Genomic DNA, 11,503 nt, shown 5'->3' on the forward strand with positions numbered 1-11,503 from the left:
TATATATATATATATATAACTAAACGAACTTTATGGTTGTACGGCAGTGAAGCACCAGTGCCAACACTGATGTTGCTGTCATTGATGATGAATACGGATGAAAATCAAACTAACTGACAGCTCGTCGGTATATGGCGTGAGAACTCGAGATGGCCCAATGGGTAGAGTGCGAATTTATTGACCGGAAGGCCCGTGGTTCGAACCCGACCTCCACATCTCGACTGCTCCTGTCTAGGCTTCGACAACCTGGCAGTATCTTAGCCCTCGCGTGAAAGCTAGGCGTTAAATGGTGTTGCAGCTGAATGATTATTATTCAAAATGATATGACGTATTAGTTTGCAGTGACCGGATGAGTCTTCCCTGGCGTTCCTACCAAAGGTCAGTATCCTTCACAGCTGTCCAACATTGTCCCTACCCCCTATCATTTCCGTCGTTCTGTTCACCTGCGAAACCCGCCATTGATTTCACCCATTGTCGAGCTTCAGTTCTCAAAATCCAATCTCGAAACGGTGAAACAGCGAGACTTCCTTTCATCTCAACTCCGAGCCGCTTCCAGCCGTCCTCTTAACAAACCATTTTTGTACATTATTGAGGTCCATACTTTACGGAAATCTCCCAACTTCGGAGTTCATCTTTCCCTGTGGTATCGCAATTTCATGTAGCGGAAAAACTAGTAACGGATAAAATGGCCTAAGAACCACATTTTTTTTAAATTGTTCAGCCGTAGCACCCTTTCGGTGCCTAGCTGCCATGCCACCCGAAGGTTGCACGAGGGGTGAAATACTCCCAGGTTACCCAAGCCTAGACGGAGGAAGTCGAGAGGCAGAGGTCGGGTTCAAACCATGGACCTTCCGGTCAGTAAATTCGCGCTCTAACCACTTGGACCATCTCGCCCAATAACCACATAACGAGTGACTGTACATCAATGAACGCCTAAAACAGGCTTTTTGAGACAGTCTATTTACTAGAGAGGGTGCAAGAGATAGATACCGACCGACAGTGGAGTACTGAGTTACTCGTTTACTCGTCCCGTCCGGAAATCAGTAGCCAGTTGCTTAGATGAAAAAATCCGCTGACTGTTTCATGCTTTATTAACATACCATGATTCGGATGTCTTTCCATCCTGCTCTGGCTCTGTGGAGCAGACACGACCTTCCAATAGGAAAATTGTGTCAGCACAAACTACGGAAAGGAATTAGCTCTACTAATAAAAAAATTTGAACTGGTGATTCAATATTCAACTCTGAACAACAATCGTGCTATGGTTGCACTGACCAGGTCTCTGGTTGGTATGATAAAATCAATGACTGTAATGGTACTGTTGAAGCTGAGAAGCTGATTGCCTCCAAGTAATGGTGTTTATAATAAGTGTTACTGATGTACGTTCTCCGGCGAACTTCGCGCTATATTTGTGAGGTAAGGTACGATTTGTACCGAGAATAACTGAACAATGAATAGGCCAGGGATAGGAAGGCTTAGACCATTAATTCGGTTAAAGCTATCAGTCGATCCTTGAATGAATGTAGCAATCTTAGATGATTATGGTTGAATAGCAACGAAGGTGAAACCTGCAGGGTAATATATCAAACACAATCTTGTCGAAATAAACTTACAGCCGGCAAATCAGTCAGTGAAAGAGTGCACAGAGTTAAGTGGAACATAGCCGAAGTATAAAGACATTTTGCAAATTGCTGTTCGAGGTCGCACATGCGCTTCTGAATGAGCTCTGCTTTGTCATTGAATTCCGGTGAACAAACACGTTGGCATAGGAAGAAATTATAGATATTGGGTTTATTCCAGAAAACGTCCGATAAATCTCCAGGAGTTACATGGGTAGTCATCACGAAAGGTTTTAGAACAACCCTTGCATCTTCCTCTTCCTGGGACGCTTCAGAAAAAGATATGGGGGAACAGATGTGCTTGATCTCCTGCTCAGTCTCTAGGCACAGTCGATAAACTTCATCAAACTGTCGTTCAAGCGTCTTGGACCAAACAACGCGAGAATTATACTTCAACTTTTCAATTTGCCAACCAGGTACCACAATCGGACACCAACCAAAATCACCATCGAAATTCCACGAAAAGGCGTTCAGTGGCTCCTCTAGCAAACCAGCAAAATTATCTCGGTAGACAACTATGAAACGATCTTTGTGAAGACGTGAATTCGATAGCAGAGAACGAACCAGTTTCAATGCCATACTACTAAGTTTTTAGTTGGGTCGGAAGCAGAAATATCCTGGGAGGGCCTCGAAAAATAGTGCCAGATGATGGGTGGAATGCTCTGGAAGAAGGCTGATCCAATAGGTTGGGAATTCGTCTCAAAAACGGTCTAGGTCCTGTCCGCCATTGGTATGTGACAAATTAGGTACGTGTTTCACCCGCTATCAACCAACTTGTTCATACTGAAAAAGTTGAAAAAGCGACACAAAATACCATAAACATAAAGCTAAACGATTATTATTAAAGGTAAACGTGGATATGGGAACCTACTCGCACTCAGTTTAGTTTTATTCCAGCGGCAGTAATCGATAAATGTAATTAAGGGGTGTGAAATATATGGTCGCGCATGATCAGCGAGCTGACAGTATCGCAGGACCTAACTAAAGTTCGAATTCGTTCAAAATTATTTTTACCATTTTAGTAAAATACTACTCCTGAGGTTGCTGATAGCTCTTCGCTGACCGGTTTCTCCGTTTTTGGGGCTCATCGTAAACAAGAAACTCAGTTGGAATTAGGTCGTCTCCCGTTAAAACTAACGCAGTGTGCAAATGAGTGCATATCGAGGAGTAAACAGCATCTGTAACAATATATGATGTGTAAACTGCCATTGAATACCGTCCCAAAGACAAAACTCATTTGCAAATTAAGTTGTTGCTGAGAGAATTTTTCCAAATCCAACCGAATCTCTCGTTTATGAAGTATTTAAACCGAATGTCTTACAAATAGCGCCTCATATTTCATCTGAAATCACATTGCAGTTATCTGAGCATACTCCTCAACTGAACAGTAGAAAATAACTTGAACCTCATTTCACTGACCTCTCGTTAACACTTAGTTTGCGGCCGAATAGTTACAATTGTGTGCTCACGGAGATCAACCTAATTGATGAGCCCAAAAAAAGTGAAACGGGTAGCTGGATGTTCAGTTTTTATGGACTGCGAGAGTAATGTCATCCGAAGGGGCTTCTTAAAGACTTAGCCTTCATAAAACAAGTTGCCATAGATCCTCCGCAAATAGGCTGGCCTCGGGAGGGTATGAAAATGATTGCTGGAGGGTCCGGTATGACCTGTCTTTCAAGAGTGGAAAGAGTGATCTTCCCTGTATTGACTAAGATAGCTGCAAGATATAGCTGCCAATCTATTCAAATGAGGTTGTTGTCATCCTTTTTCATCCGGATTGTCTGACCGAGCGCTTCAAGGCGAAGACACCTAGGAATGATTATAGTAGGTTGAATATGCTTTATTTCATTCCCTTTTTCCACAAATAAATTATGGTTGCGTGGCAGCGGAGGATCGGCGCGTTGATGTGCTGTCAACGATGATGATGACTTGTATCGCCATCAGCTAGTATTGTGTCGCTATTGGATGCAAAGACATACGGTACGAACCCTTCAAACTCTCAGCTCTACCAAATTTTTTACCAGGGCACAATTTCTTGGACCTAAATGACAAGGCTGAAACTCCTCTCCATAGCCATCGACCTCTTACTTTTTACAGTCTGGTGGCTGTTAAGATCGAGCCACCACAGCTATTCACCAACTTATATATAACATATACAAACTGAAGTTGACTAGTTGTTCTGAGAGAACTGTCGAAAGCCGAAACTTCTTTTGGAGACCTGGTGACCAACGATTCCACTTACAAGAGGCGACTAGTGACTGACCATAGTCATATCACCAATAGGTTTACCTACCTAGATACGTATCGTTATGGCGGCTGGACAAAATGGGTGAAGTGTATGGCGCCTACCACCTGTTCCTCTCAGTGGAGAAAAAGAATGTTCGCGGTAAACCCTTCCAATTCTGCGGCATTCCGTATAATGTACCAAATGGGGTCAACACACAATGGATCGAATGACGAAATCTGAGACTGTTAGTGATACATTATCTAAATAGACAATGTTTAAGGTAGAACCGAGGTAATTGACCCTAATCTTCACTCATTTCTCAGCGGAGGTAAAATACATCACTTTAACTGATACACTGTTATTGCGTCAAACGGATCCTGTCTTTTGAGTTGACAAGCATCCAGGGGAGAGGAGAATGTGTTCTATCCAAATGCAGCTAACTGCATAGGCCGCATGCAGGTACTCGAAATAGATGTGATTAAGACACCAAATTACTGACCAGAAGGACCCTTGTTCGAACCCGACCTCTGCATCTCGACTGCTCATGTTTAGACTTGAACAACTTGGCAATATCTAAGCCCTCAAGCCCCCGCATTGTAGCTTGATACACACGTCACTTGAGATTCAGGGATACACCACTCTGACGTCATAGGTGTCTCCAATTAGCAGACGCGACCCGAGCCCTGCAGATTCGTACATCGACCTGATCTGTCACACTACGATCAGAACTAATACAACCTCCAAGATACGTAAAAGGCTCCATAACTTCCAGCGGCGTGTTCAGTGACTGCATGTCCAGGAGCATGAACTTACACTTCGTGGGTGCGAAGTGCATACCAAAGAATGGGATGACTTTGGTCAGTTCATTCAAGAATACTTTGGCCTCCTCCTCTTCGAACATGAGAACGATATCGTCTGCATATTCTAGATCGACAAGGTTTTCGTCACAGGCTATTTGGACATCGGGGGTTTTGGAGACCTTCCAGCGTTCACCTCATGATTTCATCGATCGCAAAGTTAAACAGAAATGGGGAAAGTGGGCATCCCTGACGGACACCACTTTGTGTACGGAAGCTTTTGGAGAGCTCGCCGTGTACTTTCACACGTCCGGAAGTCTGAATACAAAGAACTTATTATGTTTACGAACTTCCAGGGCATTCCTTTGTGGGCACGCGTATCAAGCAGAACAGACCGATCAACCGAGTCAAATGCGCCTTGTAAATCCAGGGATACTAGAACTGTGGGTCGCTTATACGTATGGCATTGTTCTAGCACCTGACGGAGTGTCAAGATTTTGTCAACGCAACCCCTACCAGGCCGGAATCCCGCTTGCTGCTCTCGAGCCAGTGTTCCGCGGGCCACCGTAATCCGACGAAGCACCAGTGACGCCAGCGGTCTCGTTACGATCGGGGTCAAGCTGATCCTCCTGTGGTTGCCACACTCACTACGAACCTCTTTTTGAAAATGGGCACTATCACCTACTATCTCCAGTTGTCTAGGACAGACTCCCTCTCCCACATGCAAGCAAATAGATCAGACAAGCGCTGACTGAGGACTTTATCCCCATCTTTGAACAGTGCGGGTGGAAGGTCATCCGGACCAGGAGCTCGATAGCGCTTGAGACAACATATGCAGTCGTAAACCTCCGAGGCCGTAGGTTGTCCCACGTTCACCGTCCAGGGTTATAGTTCGCCTGTGGGGTCTATGTGAGAACCAGCTGGTGGCCACGACAGTTGTTGTTCGAAGTATTCAGCCCACCGGTCGAGGTGTTTTTCTTTATTCGACATGGTCGTTCCATTTTGATGCTTGATGGTTTCGCTCACAAGTGGTTACCGGGGACAGGTCGCACGGATTGACTAAGATAATCTTCGGGCATCACAGGCTTTCTGGGCCTCTTCCATTTCTTTGGCCTTCTGTGTCAGCCATACTTCACGGTCGGCTCGCAAGCTCACTTGATAATTCTTCGTACCGGGTTATGTTCGGGACCGGCTGGGACATTTCTCCGAGATTTAAACAGTGCCACCGTTCGGCCTGATGTCCAGTGCTTGCGTGTGCCCGATGGTGCCGTGCCACATGAGAAATTCTTAGAACTACGCAAAGAGGTGGCGATTTCGTCCCAATATGCGTTCCCATCTGATGGTGGAGCATTTGGAAGAGATTTTAGAAGACGATTCTGGTAAATTCGTTTAACATCCGGATCTGCCAGTCTTTCAGTTGCCAAGCGATTTGTCCGCACCTTACAACGCCCAGGGAAACATAGCGAGAAGCGGCTGCGGGCGAGTGCATGGTCAGAAGCTACAAATGTGTCCCAAAACGACCGGCAGTCAGTTATTGATCCGCGATCGGTAGCTAATGGCAACATGATCGATTTGAGTTTGTGGCCGGTATGCCGTTGGAGGACACCGTGTGGCCAGACGACTTCGGCTATTTCAGGAGTTAGTACTGCATAAAAACAGCCTGCAATTAGCACACAGATGAAGCAGTCATTCACCATTATATGTACTGAGTCCGTACGTACCGAGTCCAACCCATATCGACTTTCTGCGTCTCAGATACGCTAAGCCGACCCACTTATGCATTCATATCTCCTGCAACCCACGATATCTGAGCTTTTAGCTCGTCGCAGCAGGGCATTCGGGACGTCGTAAAACCTGTCACTGACGGCATCGGAGCTAATCATTTGGGGCATAAGCGGACACGACAATCAGACAGGGATCAGCTTCCCGTTTGTGAGACTCCTTCACAGACGTCGCCAGACGAACCGAGCAGTTGCGACAGTCAACGGTCAAGCAAGGATACTTCCGCCCGGTGACTTAAGACGACACCAACCCCTGCACATCCCACCGCAGCAACCCCTTGATCGCCAGAGGTGCGCAGACAGAAGTGAGTGGAGAGTGAGGGAACGGTTAGCTCAATCACTCTGTTTGAATCTTGAGTTCTCCTTTTTAGACACAGCACACACCAATGCCAAGTGAGTCCAGTGTAAGTGTAAGAGCATCATTAATAATGAATACCCGCGAATCCCCTTTGTGCTTATTTGTGTCGATGTGTCATCACTTGCAGTCATGAACTTTGTCAGGAATTGTTTCTTTTCGAGATTTTGACGGGTCTTTTGCCTCGGCAGAATTACCCAAATTACTTTTTGACGACGGCGTAGCCGCAATTCTTTCAATTGCATATAACCCATAATCCAACGGCCAAGTACAGCATCTGAATGGTAAATGGAGGAAAACTATATGTCTGTTTCTGGAAGCCAAGAACCTCCAACCTATCCATCGGAAAATCACTCCACTACTTGCGGCCGATTGTGCGCTTCTAGTAGATATGACCCGCGCCAATGACTGTCCAGTGATGTCCACCGTTTGATGAACGGAAATTTACTGCCTGATTCTCCTTGGACCAACCTTGAAAGAAATACAAACTGTCAAAATATAACCCGTTTGTAGAAGCGGAGCATGTGATATGCGATCCGCAAAGCGCCCCTCGGAAAAGCCGAGGTGGTGTCACAATGCCGCTAGGCCCTTAATTAGGGGTAAGTACTAATCTTATCAGAACCTACGCAGGACCTACCTTCCTATGCTGAGAAGCATCGGATATTATTGATAATTTATCCGGGCCAAACTTATGATGTCACTGACCGCGTAACACCAAATCCTGACACACTATGTGATCATACAGACCCAGACGAATAGCAACGGAACGGTTTATAACTTCAGGAAACAAAAAGGTCTAATTACTATTACTTATCACATAGTATACTGTTCTTTTATATAATAACTAAGTAAGGGCTGATATACTAACGTTGTGTTAAACTGTTTACTTGTTATTCGTCAATCTATCAGTGTTCCCTTATGTTTTAGCTAATGTACTGACAATGCTATAAGATTAAGGGCTTTCATTTTGCAACCCTTGTTCTCTATTTCTGGCTCAATCATTCGAGTGCACAAGGACTTCCATTTCTCAACCCCACAGGCAATTTTGACAAGAGTGATTGTCACGACTGTTGCTTTAATTGTTGGATCCCTAATACTCTATACTTGAAGTTCTCAACCATCTAAGCTCACGTACTTCTGTAAGTAAACGAACGAGGCGAAAATTACTCTCCTCAGATCCCATCTGTGTTCTGCAAGGAACTGGGTATTAAACGCTGAGCATAACGACTGTGTTCGTCGCTCGAACTTCTTTGTATTCGTCGGCGCATGTGTAAGCGGTTTGCGTCAGGTTTCAGTTATGTAGATCCACAAGCGTCTGGCTGTCGGTGTGGTAGATCGGTATATTTGTAATATAAACCAACGGTGTTTGTGACACCAAGCTATGTAGCGGAGTGAGGAGTTTCGTACAATTAAGTCTCTCAGAGTGACAGGCTCCTACTGATCCGGCAACTGTCTGCTCTTAAAACCTTTTTAAATGGGTTTTTGAGTTATTCACGGCCGGTGGAGTTGGTGCCCAGGACACCTTGGAATACAGGGTGAGATATATTCTCTGGTGGCATTATGGAGGTCACTGCTAGGAGGCGTAGTCTGAGAGTGGTGGTTCATACCACTCTTTAAGCAGTGTGGTAATCATGTCTGCAGATTCCAGTTAGCCTAATAACCAGACATCCCATCATTTGGGCGGACGTCACGTGCCGGATACGGACCAAACGAAGGTACACCCTGTTAAGTCGAAATGCCAGCCAATCCGCATCGAGCGTCTCTGACGGCGCTTTTCGACCCCTCAAGGAGAGGCGCGCAGTATTCCCACAATGGAATTGGATTTTCTATAGTTATCACGTGCCGTTTTGGACAAAAAGAGACAGACGATGGAGTTCAGAGTACGAGTCCAGTCTTGTGGGCCCCATCTATGCATCTCGGGGTATCAGCGATGCTAGGAAAACATTCGACCAGACTTTATCCGCCAGAGGTATGATTGCTATAGTGAACAATGAAATTCGGTGAGGTGCAAAAATCTGGGTGTGGCTTATTATGGTTTTTGGCCTGAGCACATAGGCAATAAAATTCAATATTTTGGCGTAAAAGGTTTCATTTTACTTGCAAAGATTTTGCAGCTAAGAATATTGTGCGGCTAATGGGCTCCTTATAGAGATTCTTGCACGACTTTGTGAAAATTCCTGTGGTTACCCCATAAATACAGTTGTAATAAGTTCCCTTTATCTCCATGAGGTACTGTCTGAAGCAACCATGCTTTTTTATATATCATTGTGGGTGGAGCAGGAGGCCAAGGGACCGATACAGAGTTGCACGAATGTTCTGCTTGACACAACACTCTGCACGTGGCATAGCGCTACCAGGTGTTGAGAGAGTCCAGTAGTTCCAGGTTAAGATTAGGAGGTCAGAATAGAGGGGCATAATGCACGCTTTACTCGTTTAATAATGGCAGTATATAGGGTGAAAATAGGGTGAGAATTACGAGTTGGTAAATGCTTATATATCCGTCACTCCAGATAGAGAAAAGTGCTGGATACTATACCTAGGTAGCAACGGTTTGTTAACACCGAGCGTAAGAATACTTGACGAATTGTCAGGTACAATGTGAAGTCAACTTGCATGTCAACCTGATGGGCACGGAAGGCTAAGGTAATGGAACAGATCCAGAAACCCGGAAATACCGAGAGATTGCTTCGGTTGGTTCACATGATCGTTCCCCGGGAAATAGGAGTGGTCTAAACGACCAAGGGTGAAATTGGCGCGACTATCTTCAGTAAAAAAAACGCCACGGCCGCTTGGTCAACCACTCCGGATAACAACTCTCCTGATCACCAGTTGCCGCTCAGTTAAATCACCTTGAATCGCCCGATGGGTGGGGAGGCATCGGGAGCGGGGAGCTACAAGGATGAATGATACCTTAAGGTTGTCTAAGCCGACGAGGATTTTGGAATAAATACACAAACTGCAGCCCTTGAAGGCAGTGTTAAGATGCAGATAATTTCTCCATTCCAAATACCAGCCTCCGACTCAAAAGTTTCGACTGAGACTTGACAGTTTTTGTGGTATTTCAGAAGAAACTTCCGAGACACTTATCTTCAGGCGGACAGCCTGGCCCAAAGACAGAAATAATAAGATAATACTGTCGCATTCCTAATGCGGCAACGCAAACCAGATGCCTTTCGAGCGGCACTGGACTCTTGTTTTTAAATTATTTCTATCCTAATGGATACTGCCATCGTCTTCTATACTTAGCTATATCTTTCACGCACTACCACATCCCGGTGATCAAGACTGTGGTACATGGAACCAATGTGACCATGGTAAACAGCTTATAGCGATTACATTGAATTGAGTTGAATTCACCATCGTCATCACCACCTGCAGCTCTAAGGAACGCAAACTTGTCGTTCTGCGATCCTAGCTGCCACAACTTCGTTCATTGATGATTCGTGGAGATGGAGTAGTTGGCTGCGCGTTAGATATGGCACTTGTTATAATTAATGCGCGAATACAGGGTCCTAAGTAGACGTTTAATTGGGGAGGTTGGGGAAGGAGAAAAATATTGACCCGTACAATAATGTGGAGAGTACAGCAGCACTGTAAACTCGACCCTTGACAGATAAGCCACAGGTGATGCAAGTTTGCGGAAGTTGCTGTTGCCTTCCCAATACGGATTGAACTATCACTTAATCCGAGACCACCGAGACTGATACAATTGCCAGTGGCGGTGAATTCGTCTCCTACGTCGATCAGCCCATCAGCAGGTATGAGGCGGGGGCTCAAGCCCATCGTTTTGAAGCAGCACTTTGTAGGTGTGAAGCGCATGTCAAACCGTGACGCGCAATTGTTTTGATTGTTTAACATCGTTTGCATTCCCATGGCGTCAAATCAAAGAGGAGCTAAGTTATCTGTGTACGCGATATCTGTGACCAGGCACCCCAGCTGCAATGATAGATCTTGGCCTGAACCCCTTAGACTGGCGGTCCCGTCTAAGCAGCCACTAAAAAGACAACGTATATTAGTGAACAAAACAAGGCCAAGGGCACGTGCACAGCTCGTCGTTCAGGGTGTGTGCGGCGAAATGTTCCGCACCTTGAACGTACGGTGCCTTCAGCTGCAAAACATTCGAGAGTGAAATAAAACGCTTTGCACCAAAATTTTTCATGTTAGAGCTGTTATACTTTAGCCGAATTTCACTCAATTCTACGTCTATATTTTGCAGGTTATTTTGATTATTCTCCGCTCTACACTTCTGTGGCACATTCGATTTTGACTTGCCGTGCTATAACTTCGGAACTGGAAGAGGAACACTAAAGGGAGATAAGAGACTGGATCCTTCTCGTCCGTCACGACGTCTGGGAAGGGGTAAATGAATGCATAAAAGGTAACTGTGTTATTCATGGGCACGTCTCGTCGAATGTCCCTACCATTGATGTGGCCCGGGGGCGAAATGGCCCAAGTGGTTAGAGCGCAAATATACTGACCGGAAGGTCCGTGGTTCGAATCCCACCTCCGCCACTCGACTGCTCCTGTCTAGGCTTGGGTAACCTGGCAGTATCCCAGCCCTCGTGATTCCTTCGGATGGCACGGCAGCTAGACACCAGAAGGGAGCTACAGATGAACGCTTTTATTATGTGGCCTGTCTCGGGTTCCCCATCCAGGAAGACGGCAGTGACCAGCGCAGCTGAGTTTGCTGGTAATGGCTTTCACACTTCGCTGCCAAGTCATTG

The 11,503-nt window shown here is 45.6% G+C and overlaps 1 protein-coding gene across 1 annotated transcript in view; it reads right to left on the bottom strand.

The window, feature by feature from the left end:
• Positions 1 to 11,503, bottom strand: part of T265_09723 (hypothetical protein) — a gene marked incomplete at both ends in the record, with an annotated part of 55,854 nt that overhangs the window by 40,163 nt on the left and 4,188 nt on the right. The window contains 2 exons of the mRNA XM_009175886.1: positions 1,614 to 2,202; positions 5,799 to 6,141. Of these exons, the coding sequence (XP_009174150.1) occupies positions 1,614 to 2,202; positions 5,799 to 6,141 (932 nt within the window). The remainder of the gene's footprint in view (positions 1 to 1,613; positions 2,203 to 5,798; positions 6,142 to 11,503) is intronic.

Source organism: Opisthorchis viverrini (genome assembly GCF_000715545.1).
Source record: "Opisthorchis viverrini unplaced genomic scaffold opera_v5_308, whole genome shotgun sequence".
NCBI lineage: Eukaryota > Metazoa > Platyhelminthes > Trematoda > Opisthorchiida > Opisthorchiidae > Opisthorchis > Opisthorchis viverrini.